This window comes from Primulina huaijiensis, chromosome 1, assembly GCF_012295235.1.
Source record: "Primulina huaijiensis isolate GDHJ02 chromosome 1, ASM1229523v2, whole genome shotgun sequence".
NCBI classification, from domain to species: Eukaryota; Viridiplantae; Streptophyta; class Magnoliopsida; order Lamiales; family Gesneriaceae; genus Primulina; species Primulina huaijiensis.
The window spans coordinates 18338228-18360487 of NC_133306.1; the positions used below are offsets into that span (position 1 = coordinate 18338228).

A 22260-nucleotide genomic window follows, 5' to 3' on the forward strand; every position below is an offset into this window, starting at 1 on the left:
TTCTTCTGCATCATTAGCCATCAGGCACTTGTCTTCCTCATCATCACTAGAGCTGCATGAGCTTTCTGGTTCTGACTCCTCACTGTCAGTTTCTGCCCATTTAGATTTGCTTTCTTCGGCTAAGAGTACCTCATGTTTCTTTCTGAAGGACTTCTTATCATCCTTGGGTTTTTTTTTGTTCTCATAAGATTTCTTTCTTCTATCAGTTGAGCCTTGACTGTCCTTCTTGGGTTTAGGACAGTCAGCAATGAAGTGACCTGATTTGCCACAATTGTAACAAGCATTTGTTTCATCTTTGGAGTTGTTTCTTTGGTATGACTTCTGAAAGTTTCCTTGATTATTTCTCATGAATCTTCCAAACTTTTTGATGAATAGTGACATAGCATCATTGCTTAACTGATCAGCAGATTTCTCAATTGAACTAGTTGGTTTTGTTCTGACAGCAGCTAGAGCAGTTGTGGCTGCTGGTGTGGATGGTTCTCCTTCTTTGGTTTGTAGTTCGAACTCATAAGCTTTAAGATCAGCAAATAAATCATGAAGTTCAATCTGGTTCAGGTCTTTGGATTCTCTCATTGCCATAGTTTTGACATCCCATTCTTTGGGAAGACCTCTCATTTCTTTCAGTGCAACCTCTTTGTTTCTATACACTTTTCCAAGTGCATTTAACTCATTGATGATACTGCTTACTCTTTCATCATACTCGTGCATTGATTCTCCTGCTTTCATTTTGATATTATCAAACTTCTGAACTGCAACTGAAAGTTTATTTTCCTTTGTTTGATCATTTCCTTCACAAAGATGGATCAGCTTTTCCCAAATTTCTTTGGTTGTCTTACACATCTTTATTTTGCTGAAAGTTATTTTGTGCAGCGTCTTGTACAGAATGTCTTTAGCCATATTATCAAGATTGGCCTTTCTTTTATCTTCAGTTGTCCATTCTTCTCTGGGATTTTCTATTCTTTGTGGTGCCCCTTCTGTTATGGCAACTGCTGTATTAGTTTTCAGAATCTTCATGGGTCCATCAGTTATAACATACCACATGTCATCATCTTGTGCAGCTAAATGAGCCTGCATTCTGATTTTCCAATCATCAAATTCTTCTCTGGAGAACATAGAGATTTTATTGAATGAAGTCATGCTAGCAAGTTTATAGATTAAAAGTATTCAAGAACAAGATTCAACCGCTCTGATACCACTTGATAGGATCGATTAACGTATCAAGAGTGTTTAGAAGGGGGGGTTGAATAAACACTCTCAATTAAAATGAATCTTTTAGAATTTAGAATTCAGTTTGGTGACAAACTGATTCTCGGAATCTTGTTGGTCAATGACAATCAGTTAAACTAAGAGTAGTTGCGGAAAATAACTGACTGAAAGATAGAATAAAAAATTGAAATAAAGTACGCAAGGATTGTTTCTGGATGTTCGGAGATTTCAATCACTCCTACGTCACCCCTTATATCTCAAAGATAGGATTTTCACTAAAAAACTTTGATCGAATACAAGACTTGTACTGACTCACTTCAGTTTGGACTTAACACTGCCAAAACTGAAACTCTTAGCATACAATAGCTTTTATCAGTTCGTGACTGATTTTAGCACAACTGATATATTCTTGATTGAATTACAAAGTGCTAATACGCTCAAAGTGTAGCTTTAGATGCTACTGATATATCTTATATACGTGAGCTGTGAATTGTGATTTTAGCAGCGTAACAGCAAGCTTCAATAATGCGTTAATTGTTCTCTACTTCTCAGCTGCTTTGTTCACTTATTTATATGCTTTCTTTCCAACGGTAACTTGAGATGAATTTGAATCTTTGTATCCGTTGATTTTTTACTTGATTATTCCTTGGATATTGTTTCCTTCATTTATTGTGATGCGGCGTCTTAACTGCTTTCGCCGAAATGCGTTGTTCTAAGCTGTATTGATTTAGGTGCGGCGTTGCAATCTTCTATGTCTCTTTGTCGATTGATCGTTCTTTCCCGAGACATGTTCAGTTGAAGGAAGCATACGGCTGAATATATCAATTGATCGGTTTCCAACTGATCAGTCAGCTGTCTTCGAGAATTCAATTAAGTTCAACTGATCAGTTGGTTTTCTTCGAAAGTTCAGTTCAGCTGGGTTCGGTTGCCTTAGATAATGTGCGCGATACTCTTTAGTTAGGCAAGCTGTATAGATCGAATATTTGATCAGTTAGTTCCAATAAATAATCGGTTTGTCAAACATCCGAAATTAAGTTTCCAACAAAGTACATGCCACAAGTATCCAATTATTAGTTGTTTGTTGGTTATATAATTGTTAAATGATGCTTAAATATGTTATTATGTATTGTAAAATTTAGCTAATAGAATTGCACCGCAATGACCGACTCTGTCTGAATGTACTGTTGTAATGCTATGAAAAATATTTTTGAAGACGTGCAAGACAAGGAATTTGATCAATCGATTTCTAACTATGCATGAACTTTTTAACAACCAAAATCTTTGCATTATGATGGACATGAATAATTGGATATGGTCATATAGACTCATTTTCCCGTTAACTGTTAAGCGTAATTTGTCCGAGAAAACCATTTTGTTGAGAAAAATGTTTGAAACACGAATAAGGATTCTCATTGTAGCATTCAAAATTATCCATCTACATATATTTTATAAAATATATGTCTTTATTTAGTTCAGTCTGTATAAAAACCCGAACACACTAACCACATGCATGCATGAAAATTTATTTGAATTTATTTAAATGAGTGATTTAGAAGCATGTTTAAGTATTGGCATTGTTTAATGATTATTTAGTCGAATGTTATGAATGTGAACTTTCTGTAATTGAATATGCGATACACGGCAAAAAAGAGAGAACGGGGACAACTTTGATAAGGTTTCTACTTTTAGAAAGTTATAAATAAAAACTCTATATTTAGTAAATCCAAATCAGGAAAGCGGCAACCTATTTATAGTAAGGGACGAATTTAATCGGCAATGAACTTTTGTGAAGAAAAGGAGTAGTTTCGCGCGTACGATACTAGAAACGAGTAGCACCAAATATTTTAAATATTGATGAGACTTTTTAGCAAGATTAATTAAGTATTTAATTAATTCTTTAATTGGGCCTAGATTAGCAAAGATTTAAATAAATAATTAGGCTCCATTAAGTAACCTTAAGCCAACTAATAACTAATTAAATAGAATCATACCCTACCACTCCCAAAAATCCCATGCCTCCCTCACCATCAACACACACTCACACACACTAGAATTGTGGAAGTGGCCGAAACTTAGAGGAAGCAAGGGAAGAAGGAAATTCGTTTCCCGTTCATCTCTCGTCGCGATGTCGCTCGTATTCCGTAAGCGTAAACAATCAAGGCATGTTTTCAAACCTTTTACATGCACCATTCAATCCATATTATTGCATATATTATGATTTTGTGTGTAAAGTTTACAAGGGTGATGGTTTTCAACTTTCTACATGTGCATCTCATGTTTTCATAAAAGATTGTTAGATGTTTATTGGATTGTTGAAGGAGGGATGCAAACCAAGGTATTCAAGGTCTGGTCTAGACGTTTAAAAGGAGGTTTGAAGGGATAAAAGTCACCAACGGAAAGCCGCAAGGGGGCTGTCCAGCCCTGCACGCAAAACGCGTGCAGGCTGTGAAGGGGAAGGGTGCAGCTTTGGTGTTCCTATGGTCATGGGGGCTGCATGGGACTCTAGCCGTGGTCTTGAGGGAAGGATAAGGCTCCTAGGATGGTCTAGCGATGGTTCGGTCAGAGCTTGTTTGGGTCGGTCGAGCGCTGTAGACGAAACACCACAAACATGCACATGTGGTGCTGTTTTGGTGCGTGGGGTTTCCTAGGGCTAAGGGGTCGGTTCAAGGGCCGTGCCAGGGGCTTGTGACGTGCATTAGGGTCCTGGTGTGGTTCTTCTGAGAGCCAAGAGTCGAACAAAGGGGCTATGACAGCTGTTGGACATGAGAGGACAGCTGCTGCTCAAGAGATGCGCGCGGAGGGCTGATGTTGCGAGGGGTCTAGGGCATGATGCGTCGGGTATATGTTGGAAAAGGCCTCATTATGGTCTTATTAAGTGTCTAAGGAAGGGGTCTAAGGCCTGGTTTGAGGTCGTTTCAACCTGTGGTTCGTTCGGGGTTGTAAATTGCTCGAATGTGTCAAAAGGGCGAATTGAGCCAAGGTTAAATTTTAAATCCATGTTTTCGGTTTTGGCTTGGGTCTGGGGACTTTCACCAGCTTAAATTATGTCTTAGGATGTTAAAAAAGGTCTGGTCTTGGGTTGGTTTGAGTCGGAAGGGTAGTTTGGTAATTTGTTTTACCAAAAACGTGAAAACGGTAATAAAAGAGTCATCTGGTAAGTGAATCGGGTCGTTTTTGAAACGTTGGTCCTAAGATTGAATTTCCAGCAAGCTATTTGATAAACGTAAAAATTGTACATTAATTAAATGTTTTATAATATAAATATATAGTTTTTGTTTTATTAAATGTTTAAATATTATATGTTTTATAATAAATTGTATAAAATATAAGTTGTTGTGTAATTACAAGTTTTTACTATTTTTTACAGGTTTGATAAAACAAGAATAAACTTGGCGTTGCAAATGGGATTAAGATGATTCTTGGACCTGTAGAAAGTTAATTATAATATCTACAATATTGTTGACAAGCATGAGATAAAAATCCTCTCACAATTGGGATCAAATTAAGCAACAAATAAAGTTACCAAAGGAGTGGCAGTTTTACCATGCTCTAGTATTTTGACCATATCTCTCAAATTACTTGGTCAAATGGTTTGAAAAAAATACCACAACTAGACAACTCAATTATCCACATGTTTCTTTTTATGTGAAGAAGCAAATTCGGAGAAGAAGATTTTCAAAAGTGATGTGTAATATAATATAATATCTTGGAACACCAATGAAGACTTATGTGTAAAAAAATAATATTTTATTTGTGGTTGTCTCCCCAAATTTGGCTATAAATAGGGGTGCATTGTAATGTATTGAGATATCCCTCATTCTATGAACAAACCTTTGAGTTCATAATATTTCTCTCTATATTTTTCCTTTATTTCTTCATTTAAATACAATTAGCATGTTAATTTCATATTCAAAGTTTTACACTTTGAATAATGAATAGCTAACTTCCTAAAGTTGAGATGATAAGGTGAAACTCTTGGCATGATAATAAGGTTATTAAAAGGTAAGAATCTATGTTTTATATTATTTAATCATTATTTATTGTTTATGTTATATTTATTTCTTTAAGCATTTTTATACCCTACTTATAAGTGGGAGTTTTGATTTATTGTTGCTATATGTTACACTAAATTCTTGGAACCATTTAAATGTTAGTTTGGTATTACCAACCATTTAAAGTGGATGCCTTGATTTATTATATATAAATATATTATAATATTAAATTCTTGGAACCATTTAAATGTTAGTTTGGTTTTACCAACCATTTAACTTGGATTCCTTGATTTATTATATATGAATATATCATAGTATTAATTTATTGGTACCATTTAAATGTTTGTTTGGTTTTACCAACCATTTAAAGTGGGAACCTTGATTTAGTGTTTACAAATATATATAGCACAATAAATACTTGACCACATTTATAAGTTTTGGTATATATTATATACTTATAAGATAATAATTTATAACATAATATAAATATGATTATTTAATATATTGGAACCATTTTATTAAGTGGATTTCAATATTGTTCGTTAATGTTAACTTTATTAAAATACCAAGAGTGGATCCTTTAATCTCAACTACTTAAATTAAAATTTGAACAATTAAAATTTACCCATTAAAGATTCAAACAATTAAAATTAAAAAGAAACAAAAACAAAAACAAAACAAAAAGACATTGTAGTGGACTTGTAATTACCTTAGCTTCCCTGTGGATACGATATCGGACTCACCGAATTATACTACTTGTGGACAACCTGCTCTTGGGAGTGCAACAATCAAAGTGACAACAAGTTTTTGGCGCCGTTGCCGGGGAAGTATAATTTAATTTCAAGTCTATTTAATTTTGTTTATAGTTTATTTTTCTTTATTTGAATTTTTATTGCTTTTGTGTGTTTTTATTCTTTTGCATTTGCATTTGCATGAGCATTATTTGGTCACGTACACTTAGTGGTCGACTCATTCGAAATAACCCTTTATTTTCACAAAACATGGCGGAAGAACCCATCCAAGAAAATGAAGATGAAATTCAATCTCAACATGATCATGATAGACGAAGAACACTTAGAGATCACATGAATCCTACACGTACTAGTGCACCTTCATGTCTAGTTTTTCCCCCTGATGCATCTCATTTCAATTTTAAGCCTGGTATTATCCAACTTTTACCCAACTTTCATGGCTTAGATTCTGAAAATCCATACATGCATTTACGAGAGTTTGAAGAAGTGTGCAACACATATAATGATCTAAATTGTAGCATGAACACCATTCGACTTAAGCTTTTTCCTTTTTCTTTAAAAGATAAAGCTAAAACTTGGCTACAAAATCTTAGATCGGGATCCATTCGAACTTGGGATGAATTGCAACAACAATTTTTGAAAAAGTTTTTTCCATCTCATAGAACAAATTCTTTCAAAAGGCAAATCATCACTTTCACTCAAAAACAAGGAGAAACTTTTTATCAGTGTTGGGATAGATATAAAGAATTGCTTAATCTTTGTCCACATCATGGTTTTGAAATTTGGAGAGTTGTTTCTCAATTTTATGAAGGCTTAACACCTAAAGATAGGCAAATGGTTGAATTTATGTGTAATGGAACATTTGAAGATAAAGATCCAAATGAGGCAATTGAGTATCTCGATTCATTAGCTGAAAATGCTCAAAATTGGGACACTATAGGTACAATCGAACCATCAAACAAGATTCAATCTCCTACATCTGGTGGAGGTATGTACACTCTCAAAGATGAACATGATCTTCAAGCTAGATTTACCTCTTTGGCAAGAAAAGTTGAGGCACTTGAATTGAAAAAGAATGGTCAATTAAAATCTGTTCAAGAAATTGCATGTCACATCTGTGATACAAGTGATCATTCTACAAAAGATTGTCCCACTTTGCCTTCTTTTAAAGAATGTCTCCATGAACAAGCCAATGTTTTAAACAATCTCAAAAGGCCAAATTTTGAACCATTTTCTCAAAGTTACAATCCAGGTTGGCGAAATCATCCAAATTTTAGTTGGAGGAATGATAATGCTGCACAATTTTCACAACCACATTTCCAAAATCAACAAAATTTTCAAAATTATGCACCTTATGTTCCTCCACCTAAAAGGAATTTGGAAGATATATTGAATTCTTTCATTGCAAAGCAAGAGTCTATCAATACTCAAACTGCTCAAACCATGACAGATTTGAAAGATACTCTTGCTAAATTTGCATCTGCACTTAATGTTCATGAAAAAGGTAAATTTCCTTCACAACCTCTGCCTAATCCCAAGGATCATCATTCACAAACTGGAACTTCTGGAACTCAACCGATGGATCAGGTAAAATCTGTTATTACCCTTCGAAGTGGTAAGGTTGTGGAAAAATCCATTCTTGAACCTTGTGAAGATGATGATAAATCAACTCCAAAGGGTAAGGAAGTGGAACCCATAACTTGCGAAGAGGAGGTTCAACAGACAGTGTCACCACCATTCCCTCATGCATTGAAAAATACAAAAAAATCAAATTTGAATTCTGATATATATGATATTTTTAAACAAGTAAAAGTTAATATTCCTTTATTAGATGCAATAAAACAGGTACCATCATATGCCAAATTTTTGAAAGACTTGTGCACTGTGAAAAGAAAATTGAATGTGAAAAAGAAAGCATTTTTAGCCGAACAAGTAAGTGCAATCATTCAAAATAATAATGCTTTGAAATACAAAGACCCTGGTTGTCCTACTATTTCTTGTATTATTGGAGAACGAAAGATTAAAAAAGCCTTGCTTGACCTTGGAGCTAGTGTGAATTTACTTCCATATTCAGTTTATCAAGAACTCAATCTAGGCGAGTTAAAACCTACTTCGGTAACACTTTTACTTGCTGATAGATCTGTTAAAGTGCCAAGAGGTATGGTAGAAGACGTGTTGGTCCAAGTTGATAACTTTGTATATCCTGTCGATTTCATAGTTTTAGATACACAACCTATCGAAGCTTGTAATGCAATTCCTGTAATTTTAGGTCGTCCATTTTTAGCAACTTCTAATGCTCTTATAAATTGCAGGAATGGAATAATGAAGTTGTCATTTGGTAACATGACCTTGGAGCTTAATGTGTTTAATCTTTGTAAGCAACCACATGACAAAGGAGATGAAAGTGAAGATGAAAATCTTATTGAAACTCTTGTGGAAGAAAACATTCAAGAAGGGAGTACTCGTGATCAATTAGATATTTGTTCAATTGAAACTGTTAAAGAAAATATTGAAATTGATCTTGATGATTTTATCAGGTATCACTCGTTACCAGGATCAGAGAAAGAATTTGATGCAAAATATGAGAACAAAGACGAACCACCCATATTGGAGTTAAAACCCTTGCCAGAAGAATTGAAGTATGCATTTCTTGGAGAAGATGAAACATATCCGGTGGTAATTTCTTCCAAACTAGCAAGTGATGAAGAAGGTAAATTAGTTGATATGCTTAAAAGACATAAAAATGCAATTGGTTGGACACTAAAAGATCTCAAGGGCATTAATCCACTAATTTGCACTCACAAAATTCACTTAGAAGAAAATGCAAAAACATCTCAACAACCACAAAGGAGATTAAATCCACACATGAAAGATGTTGTGAAAACTGAAGTTCTCAAACTACTTGATGTTGGGATTATCTACCCTATTTCTGATAGTAAGTGGGTAAGCCCAACACAAGTAGTTCCGAAAAAATCTGGCATCACAGTGATAAAAAATGAAAAAGGTGAATTGTTAACAAGTCGAGTCCCATCTAGTTGGCGGATGTGTATTGATTATAGAAAATTAAATGACGCCACTAGAAAAGATCATTTTCCATTACCATTTTTGGATCAAATTTTAGAAAGAGTAGCAGGTCATCCATACTACTGTTTTCTTGATGGATATTCAGGTTATTATCAAATTCCCATTGCACTCGAAGATCAAGATAAAACTACATTCACATGTCCTTTTGGAACATTTGCATTTAGAAGGATGCCATTTGGATTATGCAATGCCCCAGCAACATTTCAAAGATGTATGCTAAGCATTTTTTGCGACATGGTTGAAAATTGTTTGGAAATTTTCATGGATGATTTAACTGTCTTTGGGAATACATTTGATAATTGTCTTGAAAATTTGGAAAAAGTTTTAAAAAGATGCGAGGAAAAAGGTCTTATTTTAAATTGGGAAAAATGTCATTACATGATTACTTCTGGAATTGTTTTGGGACATGTTGTGTCATCTCATGGAATTGAAGTTGATAAAGCAAAAGTTGATGTCATTGCCAATTTACCCCCTCCAAAAACCATTAAAGAAATTCGCTCATTTTTGGGACATGCTGGATTTTATAGGAGGTTTATAAAGGACTTTAGTTTAATCTCTAAACCCATTTGTAACCTCTTAACAAAAGACAGTGCATTTGAGTGGACTCAAGAATGTCAAAATGCTTTTGATAAAATCATTCGACATTTAACATCAGCTCCTATCATGCAACCTCCTGATTGGTCTTTACCATTTGAAATCATGTGCGATGCGAGTGATTATGCAGTCGGTGCAGTATTGGGTCAAAGAAGAAACGGTAAGCCTTATGTGATATATTATGCAAGTAGAACTTTAAACAATGCTCAAATGAATTACTCCACAACTGAAAAAGAACTACTTGCTGTAATATTTGCATTAGATAAATTTCGTTCTTATTTGATTGGATCAACAACTATCGTGTTTACTGATCATTCTGCTATTAGATATTTGTTGACCAAACAGGATGCAAAGCCACGACTGATACGATGGATTTTGTTGCTCCAAGAATTTGACATTGTGATCAAAGATAAAAAAGGAACCGAGAATGTCGTAGCCGATCATTTATCGAGACTAGTAACAGGATCATCTTGTGAAATGACACCAATTAACGATAATTTTCCTGATGAACATCTATTTTCAGTTACTACTACACCTTGGTTTGCTAACATAGTAAATTTTCTTGTGACAGGAAAAATGCCACCGCAATGGAGTTCTCAAGATAAAAGAAAATTTTTGAATGAGGTAAAAAACTTTTATTGGGATGATCCGTATCTGTTCAAGTATTGTCCGGATCAAATTTTTCGACGTTGCATACCCGACAATGAGGTAAGTAGTGTCATTAAATTTTGTCATTCAGAAGCATGCGGAGGACATTTTTCTTCAAAGAAAACAGCTGCAAAAATCTTGCAGTGTGGATTTTATTGGCCCACTTTGTTTAAAGACACCCACGAAATCTGCAAGATCTGTGAAAATTGTCAAAAATTGGGTGCGATTTCAAAAAGAAACATGATGCCTTTGAATCCTATTATTGAAATTGAAATCTTTGATTGTTGGGGAATAGATTTTATGGGACCTTTTCCACCGTCGTTTGGATACTTGTATATTTTAGTTGCAGTTGATTATGTTTCCAAATGGATAGAGGCAATTCCATGTCGAACAAATGATCATAAAATCGTCATCAAATTTTTAAAAGAAAATATTTTTAGTAGATTTGGAATTCCTCGAGCCATGATAAGTGATGGGGGAACTCACTTTGTTAATAAACCATTTGCTTCATTAATGAAAAAATATGGTATTACTCACAAAGTAACTACTCCTTATCATCCTCAAACAAATGGACAAGTTGAATTAGCTAATAGGGAGATAAAGCAAATTTTGGAAAAAACTGTTAACTCAAATAGAAAAGATTGGTCTCTGCGACTTAATGATGCACTTTGGGCATATCGAACAGCTTTTAAAACATCATTGAATATGTCTCCCTATAGGTTGGTTTACGGAAAACATTGTCATTTGCCTGTGGAATTGGAACATAAAGCTTATTGGGCGATCAAAACTTTAAATTCAAGCATGGATGATGCCAACAAATTGCGTAAATTGCAACTTAATGAACTTGATGAACTCAGAAATGACGCGTATGAGAATTCAAGGATTTATAAAGCAAAAATCAAATCATTTCATGATAAAACAATTCTTAGAAAATCTTTTGAGATTGGTAAAAAAGTTTTGCTTTATAATTCTCGACTTCACATATTCCCAGGAAAATTACGATCAAGATGGACAGGCCCATATGTTGTAAAGCATGTGTATACTTATGGAGCTGTGGATATTGAAAATCCTAAAAATGGTGATGTTTTTAAAGTAAATGGACAAAGGCTTAAACCATTTTTAGAAAATGAAATTTTTCAAGAAGAGTTTATTTCCCTTTCCGATCCTTGATTTTTTTTGTGTTGCATTTAATTTTGTTTGTTTTTATTTCAGGTTTCCTTAATCTTTTTATTTTCCCGGTTAAATGGCGGATAACGGTACTCCGTGACTCTCATAGTCGGTTTAATCAGTTTCCCATAATTGCTGATACAAAAATAAAAAAAAACAATTTCTTTTCTTTTCAAAATGGATGAAATTCTCTCAAAAATTTGTAAATATTTTCCCTCTGTTTCTGAAAATGTTCTAAGAAAAATTTATGCAGGAAGGTGTGAAAGATTGAGATTGCTAATGCAAAAAGGAATTCCAGAAGATATTCGTCTTGTAATAGAAGCTAAGGTCCGATTAGGAGGAGAAGTTCCACAATCATTGCTCATTCGGTATTTGCCTGGATTAGGAAAAAGCACTTATGCGAAAAAACGAAGGGCCAAAAGTTTAGGGGTTTGTCATAAGTGTGCAAGATGGACTTGTGACAAACGATGCAGATCTTTGGGATGTGTTTCCAATAACAGAGAAGATAAAATTGGTTTCATTAAGAATGGGCTGAGTAAGGAGTCTTTAGATAACATCTTATTGACTCTTGAGACGCATTCTAGTGGACATGTGCATATTGAACTTCTCCGTTTATGGAAACAATTCCAAGATGAGCGTCATAGTCTTGGGAATCCGACTAAAAAAGACCCTGTTTGCCAATTTATAAGAAAATTGGATGGGAAGCATATCCTCGACTCATAGAAGGCGTTGAAGCCGTTTCTGGACGTAAAACCAGAGGAAAATTGTGAGCCACAATCACACTACTGTTTACATGCATGTGTGTCATTATTGTTTTTACTGTTTATTCTGTTTACAACTGTGACCCATAGTTTTGTCCTGATAACATATTACCCCTATAAAATCTCTCATCTTTCTCTCTATTTTCGCAGAAAAAAAAAAAAGAAAGTAAAAAAACATGGCTGGAACCTCTGCACAATCATTGAAAAATATTTGTGTATTTTGTGGGTCGAGTCCTGGAAAAAATGAAGTGTTTGTAGAAGCAGCGAATAATCTTGGAAAGATATTGGCTGAGAGAAAAATTCACTTGGTATATGGGGGAGGTAATATTGGGTTAATGGGATCTGTTTCAACATCTGCTCATCTTGGAGGTAGTCAGGTTTTGGGTATTATTCCTACAGCTTTAGCTGAAGGAAATATTACAGGTGTTACGATTGGTGAGGAATTAAAAGTTTCTTCTATGTATGAAAGAATCACAAAAATGATTGAAAATTCTGATGCTTTTATCGCACTACCAGGTGGTTTTGGTACATTAGAAGAAATTTTTCACACTGTTTCTTGGGCACAACTTAATATCCATAATAAACCTGTGGGCTTGTTGAATATCAATAATTATTATGACAGTTTGTTGACATTTCTTGATAAAGCTGTGGAACAGAATTTCATTTCAGAAAATTCACGACGGATGCTCATCTGTGCTTCGACTGCCGACCAATTAATTGATGATTTGGAAGCTTTTGTTCATAAGCCTGATCCGATGATAACAAAGATCAATTGGTCGCAATCAAGCAATAAGAAAAGGAAGTTGGATCATTGATTCAAAAGTCGTGGATTGGTTTGCGTTTGTTTCAGTTTGTTATCTTCAATAAAATTCCAGGTGATATCTCTTTCATTATGTACTCTTTATTAATAGTTATTTTGACATTAGGGACAATGTCATATTCTGATTGGGGGGAGAACAAACTTATAAAAAAAATTTTAAAAAAAATATAAAAAAATAAATAAATATATATATATTATTTTAAAATAAAATCATGTTTATTGTTTGTATCTTAGTAATTTTTGCAAAAATGTCATACATTACATGTTTGAAAGATTTAAATTAGAACATGCATTAATCTATTTAAGAATGTTTAAATTTTTATTTGAAAAAAAAAGTCAATTTTAATATTCTGATCAATATAAAAATATGATTTATGAAATCTTTTTGAGTGATTAACCATTGTGATAAAATCAGGTATTAAAGTATATGGCCCAAGATATACCTTATAAGAGTGCCTAAAATTTTAAACTCACACATATTTTGTGAGTGAGTGGAGAGGACTGAGAAAACAGCTTTCGAGCCTTTATTGATCATGAGAGAGACTATCTATTGTTTAGATCTTGAGTTCTTATTTTGAAAAAAAAATGATATTTCCTGAAAAAAAAAGAGAAAAATACAAAAAGAAAGATATTGAAGATCTATGTAATTTTTAAGTTATATGCTACGACCCATATATCTCTCATAAAAAAAAAAAAAAAAGAAAGAGAGAAATTTATTGTACAAATTAAATAAATATGTGGTCAAGAAGCATAAACTTAGTCTGATTCCATGATGTTATGAAAAAAAAAAAAAGGATCAGAAAAAATATATAATAAGAACAACTAGATTTTGAATCAATGGATTTTCTATCTTTTGATTAGTTTGGCTCGTTTGTCTGTCTGCATTCTGTAAACCATTTTTCTGAGCATTTATCTGTATTCCAACTCCATGAGAGAAATCGTTGCCATAAATTGAAACATTTATTAACCTGTGAGGATATGGAGTTGAGACTCTTACTAGGAATTTCTGAAGGCCGTGTACATTTAACTACCTGAAATAAGCTTTGAATTGATCATCTCAAATTATTTCATAAATTATAATTATGATGATCTTGATATAACTTTGACAGTTTTCAAATTTAATTTAAACACTTAGATAGTTTTGATTACATTTCTATTTAAATTAATCAATATGTTTTGTATTGCTATTAACGCTTAAATTGCTAGGGACTAGCAATAAGCTGGTTGGGAGGTGTGATAAACATAAAAATTGTACATTAATTAAATGTTTTATAATATAAATATATAGTTTTTGTTTTATTAAATGTTTAAATATTATATGTTTTATAATAAATTGTATAAAATATAAGTTGTTGTGTAATTACAAGTTTTTACTATTTTTTACAGGTTCGATAAAACAAGAATAAACTTGGCGTTGCAAATGGGATTAAGATGATTCTTGGACCTGTAGAAAGTTGATTATAATATCTACAATATTGTTGACAAGCATGAGATAAAAATCCTCTCACAATTGGGATCAAATTAAGCAACAAATAAAGTTACCAAAGGAGTGGCAGTTTTACCATGCTCTAGTATTTTGACCATATCTCTCAAATTACTTGGTCAAATGGTTTGAAAAAAATACCACAACTAGACAACTCAATTATCCACATGTTTCTTTTTATGTGAAGAAGCAAATTCGGAGAAGAAGATTTTCAAAAGTGATGTGTAATATAATATAATATCTTGGAACACCAATGAAGACTTATGTGTAAAAAAATAATATTTTATTTGTGGTTGTCTCCCCAAATTTGGCTATAAATAGGGGTGCATTGTAATGTATTGAGATATCCCTCATTCTATGAACAAACCTTTGAGTTCATAATATTTCTCTCTATATTTTTCCTTTATTTCTTCATTTAAATACAATTAGCATGTTAATTTCATATTCAAAGTTTTACACTTTGAATAATGAATAGCTAACTTCCTAAAGTTGAGATGATAAGGTGAAACTCTTGGCATGATAATAAGGTTATTAAAAGGTAAGAATCTATGTTTTATATTATTTAATCATTATTTATTGTTTATGTTATATTTATTTCTTTAAGCATTTTTATACCCTACTTATAAGTGGGAGTTTTGATTTATTGTTGCTATATGTTACACTAAATTCTTGGAACCATTTAAATGTTAGTTTGGTATTACCAACCATTTAAAGTGGATGCCTTGATTTATTATATATAAATATATTATAATATTAAATTCTTGGAACCATTTAAATGTTAGTTTGGTTTTACCAACCATTTAACTTGGATTCCTTGATTTATTATATATGAATATATCATAGTATTAATTTATTGGTACCATTTAAATGTTTGTTTGGTTTTACCAACCATTTAAAGTGGGAACCTTGATTTAGTGTTTACAAATATATATAGCACAATAAATACTTGACCACATTTATAAGTTTTGGTATATATTATATACTTATAAGATAATAATTTATAACATAATATAAATATGATTATTTAATATATTGGAACCATTTTATTAAGTAGATTTCAATATTGTTCGTTAATGTTAACTTTATTAAAATACCAAGAGTGGATCCTTTAATCTCAACTACTTAAATTAAATTTTGAACAATTAAAATTTACCCATTAAAGATTCAAACAATTAAAATTAAAAAGAAACAAAAACAAAAACAAAACAAAAAGACATTGTAGTGGACTTGTAATTACCTTAGCTTCCCTGTGGATACGATATCGGACTCACCGAATTATACTACTTGTGGACAACCTGCTCTTGGGAGTGCAACAATCAAAGTGACAACACTATTGGATATTTTTGGGGTGTTTTTAAAGTTTTGAAATCGAGTCATCTCCTTGAGTCAAAGTTTAAAGTCGTCCGGTTATGTATAGCGTTGAATCGTGAGCGATCGATTCGAGCAAAGTCGATGGCGGTTAGCAACTTCCTAAAACATTTCCAAATCATGTTAAATATTATTTTTAGAATTTTTAAAGTATACGCATGATATATGCTATTTTTAGAAGTTTTAATGTATTTTGCACGTATATGCTATTTTTTAGCAATCTCGACGTATATGAATGATATAAAGCATATTTTTGGGGATTTTTAAAGAATATGGAAAGTTATGAATGTTTTATGAATTGATAAAGTAAAGGAAAAATATTTTTGAGGAATGTGAATTGATTGTGACGAAAAAGTAGTAAGAGATCCGTTGAAAACAAGAACGGTGAACTTGCAATGAAAAAGGAGTGAACCGTCGAAAACGGGGGCGGAAATCTCAATAATAATAGATCTGTTGAAAAAGTGAACGGTGAAGTTATTTTTATGATAGTCGGTGGAATCGTCGAAGAAATAGACGTTGAACCCGGCGGCTTAGTACTATGGTTTATAGATTGATCAATCAAATGAATGTTGTCATTTTTGAGGACCAGACTTCACCTAAAAATGATGATTTTAAATGGAAAATGTTCATATCTACGCACGATTTCAAAATGTGTATATTTTAAAGGTTTCATGTTTGCATGAAAGAAACTATTTTTAATATAGGTATTTTTTACGCATGTGATTGTATATGTATGTACTTGCTATGTTAAGTTTGAGCATGTTGAGTGATTATACTCACTAGATTTGAATGATTACAGGTGATGATGATATTGAGGGAGGCGCTGATGCTTGAGTGGATCGAGTCTGGCAGTAGACTCCCGAGGGACTTTATTTTCCGCATTAGTTTGATAGTCAAATTTTTAAAGATGTTTTAATGATTTTATTAGAGATTTTTATGCCTTATTTTGAAGTTAATATGAACACGTTAAAGGTTGGAGTTGAATTTTGTTAATTGACGATTTAGAGATTTTTATGCATTTGAGATTTTAAATGTTAAACTATTTTAATTTATGAAAATGTTAAGTTACTTTAAATGATGAAATTCGAAATTAAGTATGAAAAAAATAGAAGGATTTTAAAGTTAAAAAGTAGTGGACGTTTAATGATAACTTGATGGTGGTTCGTTTACTTTCTTACTATGTTCATTTCTTTCTTTGTGCTTTTAAACACAATTTTAAAAATAAAAATGTATTACACACATCCAATATGTAATGTTCATGCATTATATTACACACGCATCACGTATGCCACAATAACTAGTATATTATAAAAGATGAGCATTCTAGAGAAATTGTTTTGGTAGGACAGTCACACCAAAAAACTTCTATCCAGTTTGTTTTGGCTTCAAATTGTTACTCTTATGACATTCATTTGTTGGATTTATTCATAATCTTCACATGTACTACAATTGCCAATGTGGAGAAAAACTTCTCTCCCACTGCCCTAAAAAAACTTCTCTCCCACTTTACCCTGCCAACTTCCCCTTATCCACGTTTTAATCAACTATAAACTGTTATATTCGCTTAATATCCTCTCTATCCATTATCCATCAATGTGGGCTTCATCTCAAAACCAGTTTCTTCAAAACCTTTCACATGTTTTACATACTTGAAAGGAAATTTGTCTTGCGAGTTTATCTCCTAAATTCTTTTCGTTTTTTATAAGATTTCGCTTAAGAATTTTTTATTTCTAGAACATTGAGTTTCTTAAACTCTAAATTTGATCTTTATTATTTGGAAGAATTTGTTTTCTAATGAAAGACTACTTTCCTTATTTTGTAGGAATCTATTCATGCTTATATTTATGATAGGTTAATGAAGGTGATGTGTTTAAAGGGAGGTTGAATAAACACTTCGGCTTTTGAAATCTTTTTCGGGTATAAATCAGTTCTTTAAAGAACTGATTTATAAATGTTGTGTGTCAATATCGATCAGTTAACTAATAGTAGTAGTGTGGAAATAAACTGAAAGATACATTGAATATATTTGCATAAGGTATTGATAACAGAATGAATTGAAAGATAAACACAAAGAATTTTATGGATGTTCGTAGTCTTCAACTGCTTCTACGTCACCTTTTCTATATCAAGAATAGGAATTCACTAAAAAACTTTGATTGATTACAAAGATTTATAATAACCCACTTCAGTTGGACTTATACAATGCCAAACTAGAACTCTTAGCTTATCTTTCTATTTATCAGTTTGATAATTGAATAGCTCTAATAAGTAGCATGAATGCTACGGATAAATCAATGAAGTAAGAGCTAAGTTTTGCTATTTGTAAACTAAATGAAATTGCAATTGAATTGCAACTGACTGATAGTTGGTCGTGGATGGTTCGTTAACCTTTCTTCAACTGAACTCATCAGTTATAAATAGTCTTTGATTCCATTGGTCACATTGAATTCATTTAATGATTAATATCCGTTGAATCGTCTTTTAATCCATGTAGATGACTTTTTCTGATAGAGGTACGATGTATCAGGCTGTTCTGTTTCATATGTTCTGCTTTGCTACGAACTGTCAGTTTGTCTGCTGAGATTCAAATTACAGGTGATGACGTGGCTAACTGATTAGGAGTTAAACTTGTCGACTGATCAATTCAGCTGGACTCCATCAGTTCTAACTGATGTCTTCTTAGTTTAAACACTTCAGTTCAGTTAGGTTATTTCAGCTCATTTTTGCGAATTCTTCAGTTCTGATCTTCAATCAGTTCAACGAACTTCGAATCATCAGTTTTACAACTTATTTATACTTATAAGAACTTTAGACTATTTACTTCAGTTCTTAATCTGTTTAAGTCCGATAAATCTTTTTTGGTTTCGAGATCAATTACGAACTCTCAGTTGTGTCAGTTCAGTTTAGTTATTCAGTTCTTTTACAGATTTGTTTGTCAAACTCTGAAACTCATAAATTCCAACAATTTCTTTCTTTTCGGTGTTTGCAAAAACTTAGATTTTTGAACTGTTATGTTGAGTTTTTTGATATTCTTGATTTAACTGATTTACTGAAACTGATTATAGATTAAATAATGTACAGATTCGTACAGAATAAGAAAGAGCTTTTCATTGAGTTTGAAGAGGTAAGTACAAATTCGTACAAACATTCCAAAATTAAAATTTATATATAGACGCTCCTCAGACTATATAACTGATGCAGGACACTGGATCATTTTTTTGCTTTCTTGTTAGATGGTCATTTGTTAGTTGGTTTGTCTGGTTCACTGCGCTTCTTGATTGTCTCTGATGCTGTCTTCTTCGGTTTTTCTCCCTTTTTGTCAACACCCGCCACTCTTGAAAAGTAGAGGAATGCTAAACTGACTTGAGCGAAAAATTCAGCTAGTTGATTTTGCACAATATCAATAATCTTTGACAGATTGGTGTGCACAAAGTCAATCATGTTGCTGAGTAGTTCCTGGGAAGTGATTAGCTTAGGAGTTGTAACTGTTATTTTTTCTTCTTTTCAACTGATGAAAATATTGCAGATACATCATTGAACAGTTTGTGCCATCACTGACTCAATTTCAGCTGAAGCAGTTAAAGGTTCCGCAGTTGCTTCAGTTAGTGTGAACTCCTCAACTGGTGTAGAGCTGTTGGTCTCCACTGGAACATGCATCTTCTGTCCCATCTCCAAATTCTTGACTTTCATCTGTAGAGTGATGAGATCAAATTCCAGTTGTTGGAAGACTGCCCTGTCGGCATAAACAGTTGGACCAACTATGTGAAGATCCGAAATCTTGCAACAGGAATACCTATATATATCATAGGAAATTTCAGCACATTTTGGCACAACTTTTTCGAGTTCCATGCAATCATAATCTTGGAAATTTGAATAATCATTTTTCCCTCATTATTGACCATTTATCACCATTTTAATGACTAATTTAAACCAAAATAAATCAGTCATCAAACTACCTATATTAAGAGCAAAATAATAATAATTATTAAAACTAGGTTAATGACCATGAATATGTGTTTTTAATATGAGGTTAATGGTCATGAATAGGTGTCATTAAGAAGAGGTTAATGACCATGAATAATGACATTTAAGCTGAGATAAATGACATTGGATGGAGTGACCCTTCACCTTACCCTTGGAGATTTATAAATAGAGACTTTGGTTTAGTGTAAAACCACACCAAAAATCCTCTCAAATCACTCATAAGTTTTGACCACTTCAAGAAAATAGGAGAGGCTACGTTCAACCATTTTTGTGTTGTCCAAGTGTTGCCCAAACATGCTCGAGGTGTTGCCCAAGTTTACCCGAATGGCTGCCCATGTTCGACCCAAGTTTTACCTAAGTATCCGTTAAGTTCGAATCGTACATTTGAACCAAGAGTAAGTGGACTTTGACATATATATTTCTTCGTAAGTGGGCTTTTGCTATATATATTTCTTTGTAAGTGGATTTTTGTACATATAAATTTTGGCATACTTGTTCTTTGTAAGTGTGCTTATATTATATATTCGATAAAGTTTTGCACACTTATTTTGTTCAGTAAGTGGGCTTTTGCTATATATAATTCTTCGTAAGTGGTTTTTTGTACTTATAAAGTTTAGCACACTTGTTCTTTGTAAGTGTCCTTATATATATGTATATTCGATAAAATTTTGCACACTTATTTTGTTCGATAAGTGGGTTTTACTCTATATATTTCTTCATAAGTGGGCTTTTGATATATATATTTATTTCTAATCGAATTTTTGTTTTTGTATATATAAAGTTTGGCATACTTGTTCTTTGTAAGTATGCTTATATATATGTATATTCGATAAAGTTTTGCACACTTATTTTGTTAGGTAAATGGGTTTTTGCTATATATATTTCTTCGTAAGTGGGCTTTTGTATATATATTCATTTGTTATCAACTATGACCGATCGGCTCCCATTTGCTGAGTATTTTCCCAAACGCTCACCCCTTACTCTACCCTTTTCCAGATCAGAACGAAGATCAAGTATACTAGGATGAATAAGACATGTGTTCGGGTTGGCGACGAAGTTTCAAGACACGAAGATTACTGGCTTATGTTTTTCTTAAATTTTGATTCAAGTTGTATAGCGCTTCAGTAGATTTTGTTTCGTTTTGAAAATTTATCGATGTAAGAAAAGATTATTTTTAGTTAATTATGAAATAGACTGATTTTTGTTTATACTGAACTATGAGGCTTGTTGTTTGGCGATTATGTGATCGTTGAGCAATGCCGATGTCGACTAACCCTGGTCTCGGGACGTGACAAACTGGATCATAGTTCTTTTTCAGTTCAGCTGTTACTTCAGTCAGCCTCTTGATTTTCATCAAATGAAAGAAGTATGTCCTTTTTTCCATTTCCTGGGCGACTGAAGTAGCCTTCACTACCTTCGTCACTGCTGATTCCAAGGAGATGAAGTGCTTGAGAACTAATTTCTTCTTGAACTATTTGGCTAGTGTGACAGTTCAGAACTGTACCCATTCATCATAATGCTTCACCTTCAGCTCAGCATACTAATTGATTTCGTCCGTAATAAGATCGATCTGAGTCTGAATGGCATTGTTTGGCCTGGGTTCCTCAATCATCTTAGCCTTGCCCTTTGGATCAGTTAGTACATGAGGAAGATCCAATCCAGAACCAGTTGCGTCCACCACTTCTCTGATGAGCACACCTTTCGGCCACGCATATGGAAGATTGGTTGGGCGGACAACTGTTGTGAGGGGAGATGGAATCCCAACCAGCTTCAACGTCTCCTCTGATTCAGTTACTATCTTTTAAGGATAGTCGATTTTGCTCTTGGCTCAGAGTTCTGCTGTTGGTTGAACTGATTGTATAGGGACTACAAGGAGTGGTGCCTCAGCTCTAGATGAAAGTAGCCTGAGCTCAGGTAGAGCTCCTGGAGGGGTAGCTGGTTTGGTCTTCTGAGGCCTTGGCTTCTTGATCAGTTGGGGAGAGGGAGTCTTTTCAGAATCACTGGTTGACAAAACCTGTTTCATCTTAGGCTTTGGGGCAGCAGCTTTAGACTTAGCAACTTTCTTCGTCTTAATGGCTACCTCATCGACTCCACTTTTCTTTGATTGAGTGTTCTGGATTAGTGTAGATTTTTAATTTGGTGATTGAAGAAGTTGATTCAAAGGAACCCCGGAATCCTCAATCAATTTGCTCAGTTGAGGTGCAAACCCCTTTGACTGCTTGGTAGTCTGAAACATGTTTTCCAAAACAGTAAACATGAATGACCAGTTGACCTTGATTCCTTTCATTATAGCGGTCATCACCTGAAACTTTTCCAGAGTCAAGGCGGCGAAGGAAATTGCCGTGGCCAAGATACCCTTGGCTGCAATATCTGCCAGCATCTAATATTCTAGCTTCATTTC

The 22260-nt window shown here is 33.3% G+C and overlaps 1 protein-coding gene across 1 annotated transcript; it reads left to right on the plus strand.

Moving 5' to 3' along the window:
• The first annotated feature begins 3968 nt into the window (after positions 1 to 3968).
• LOC140971956 (uncharacterized) lies at positions 3969 to 19328 on the plus strand. The gene is made up of 6 exons (XM_073434442.1): positions 3969 to 4186; positions 7078 to 8660; positions 10200 to 10335; positions 10948 to 11142; positions 18957 to 18999; positions 19293 to 19328. The coding sequence occupies exons 1-6, from the start codon at positions 3969 to 3971 to the stop codon at positions 19326 to 19328; spliced, it is 2211 nt and encodes a 736-aa protein (XP_073290543.1).
• Positions 19329 to 22260: the final 2932 nt, after the last annotated feature.

Excerpts from the sequence above, each read along its gene's own strand:
- LOC140971956 (XM_073434442.1), top strand. The coding sequence starts at position 3,969 with ATGAGAGGACAGCTGCTGCTCAAGAGATGCGCGCGGAGGGCTGATGTT. Across the intron at positions 4,187-7,077 it reads AAAGGGCGAATTGAGCCAAG|TGATCATTCTACAAAAGATT; the intron begins GTTAAATTTTAA and ends CTGTGATACAAG. Across the intron at positions 8,661-10,199 it reads ACTAGCAAGTGATGAAGAAG|GAAAAATGCCACCGCAATGG; the intron begins GTAAATTAGTTG and ends TTCTTGTGACAG.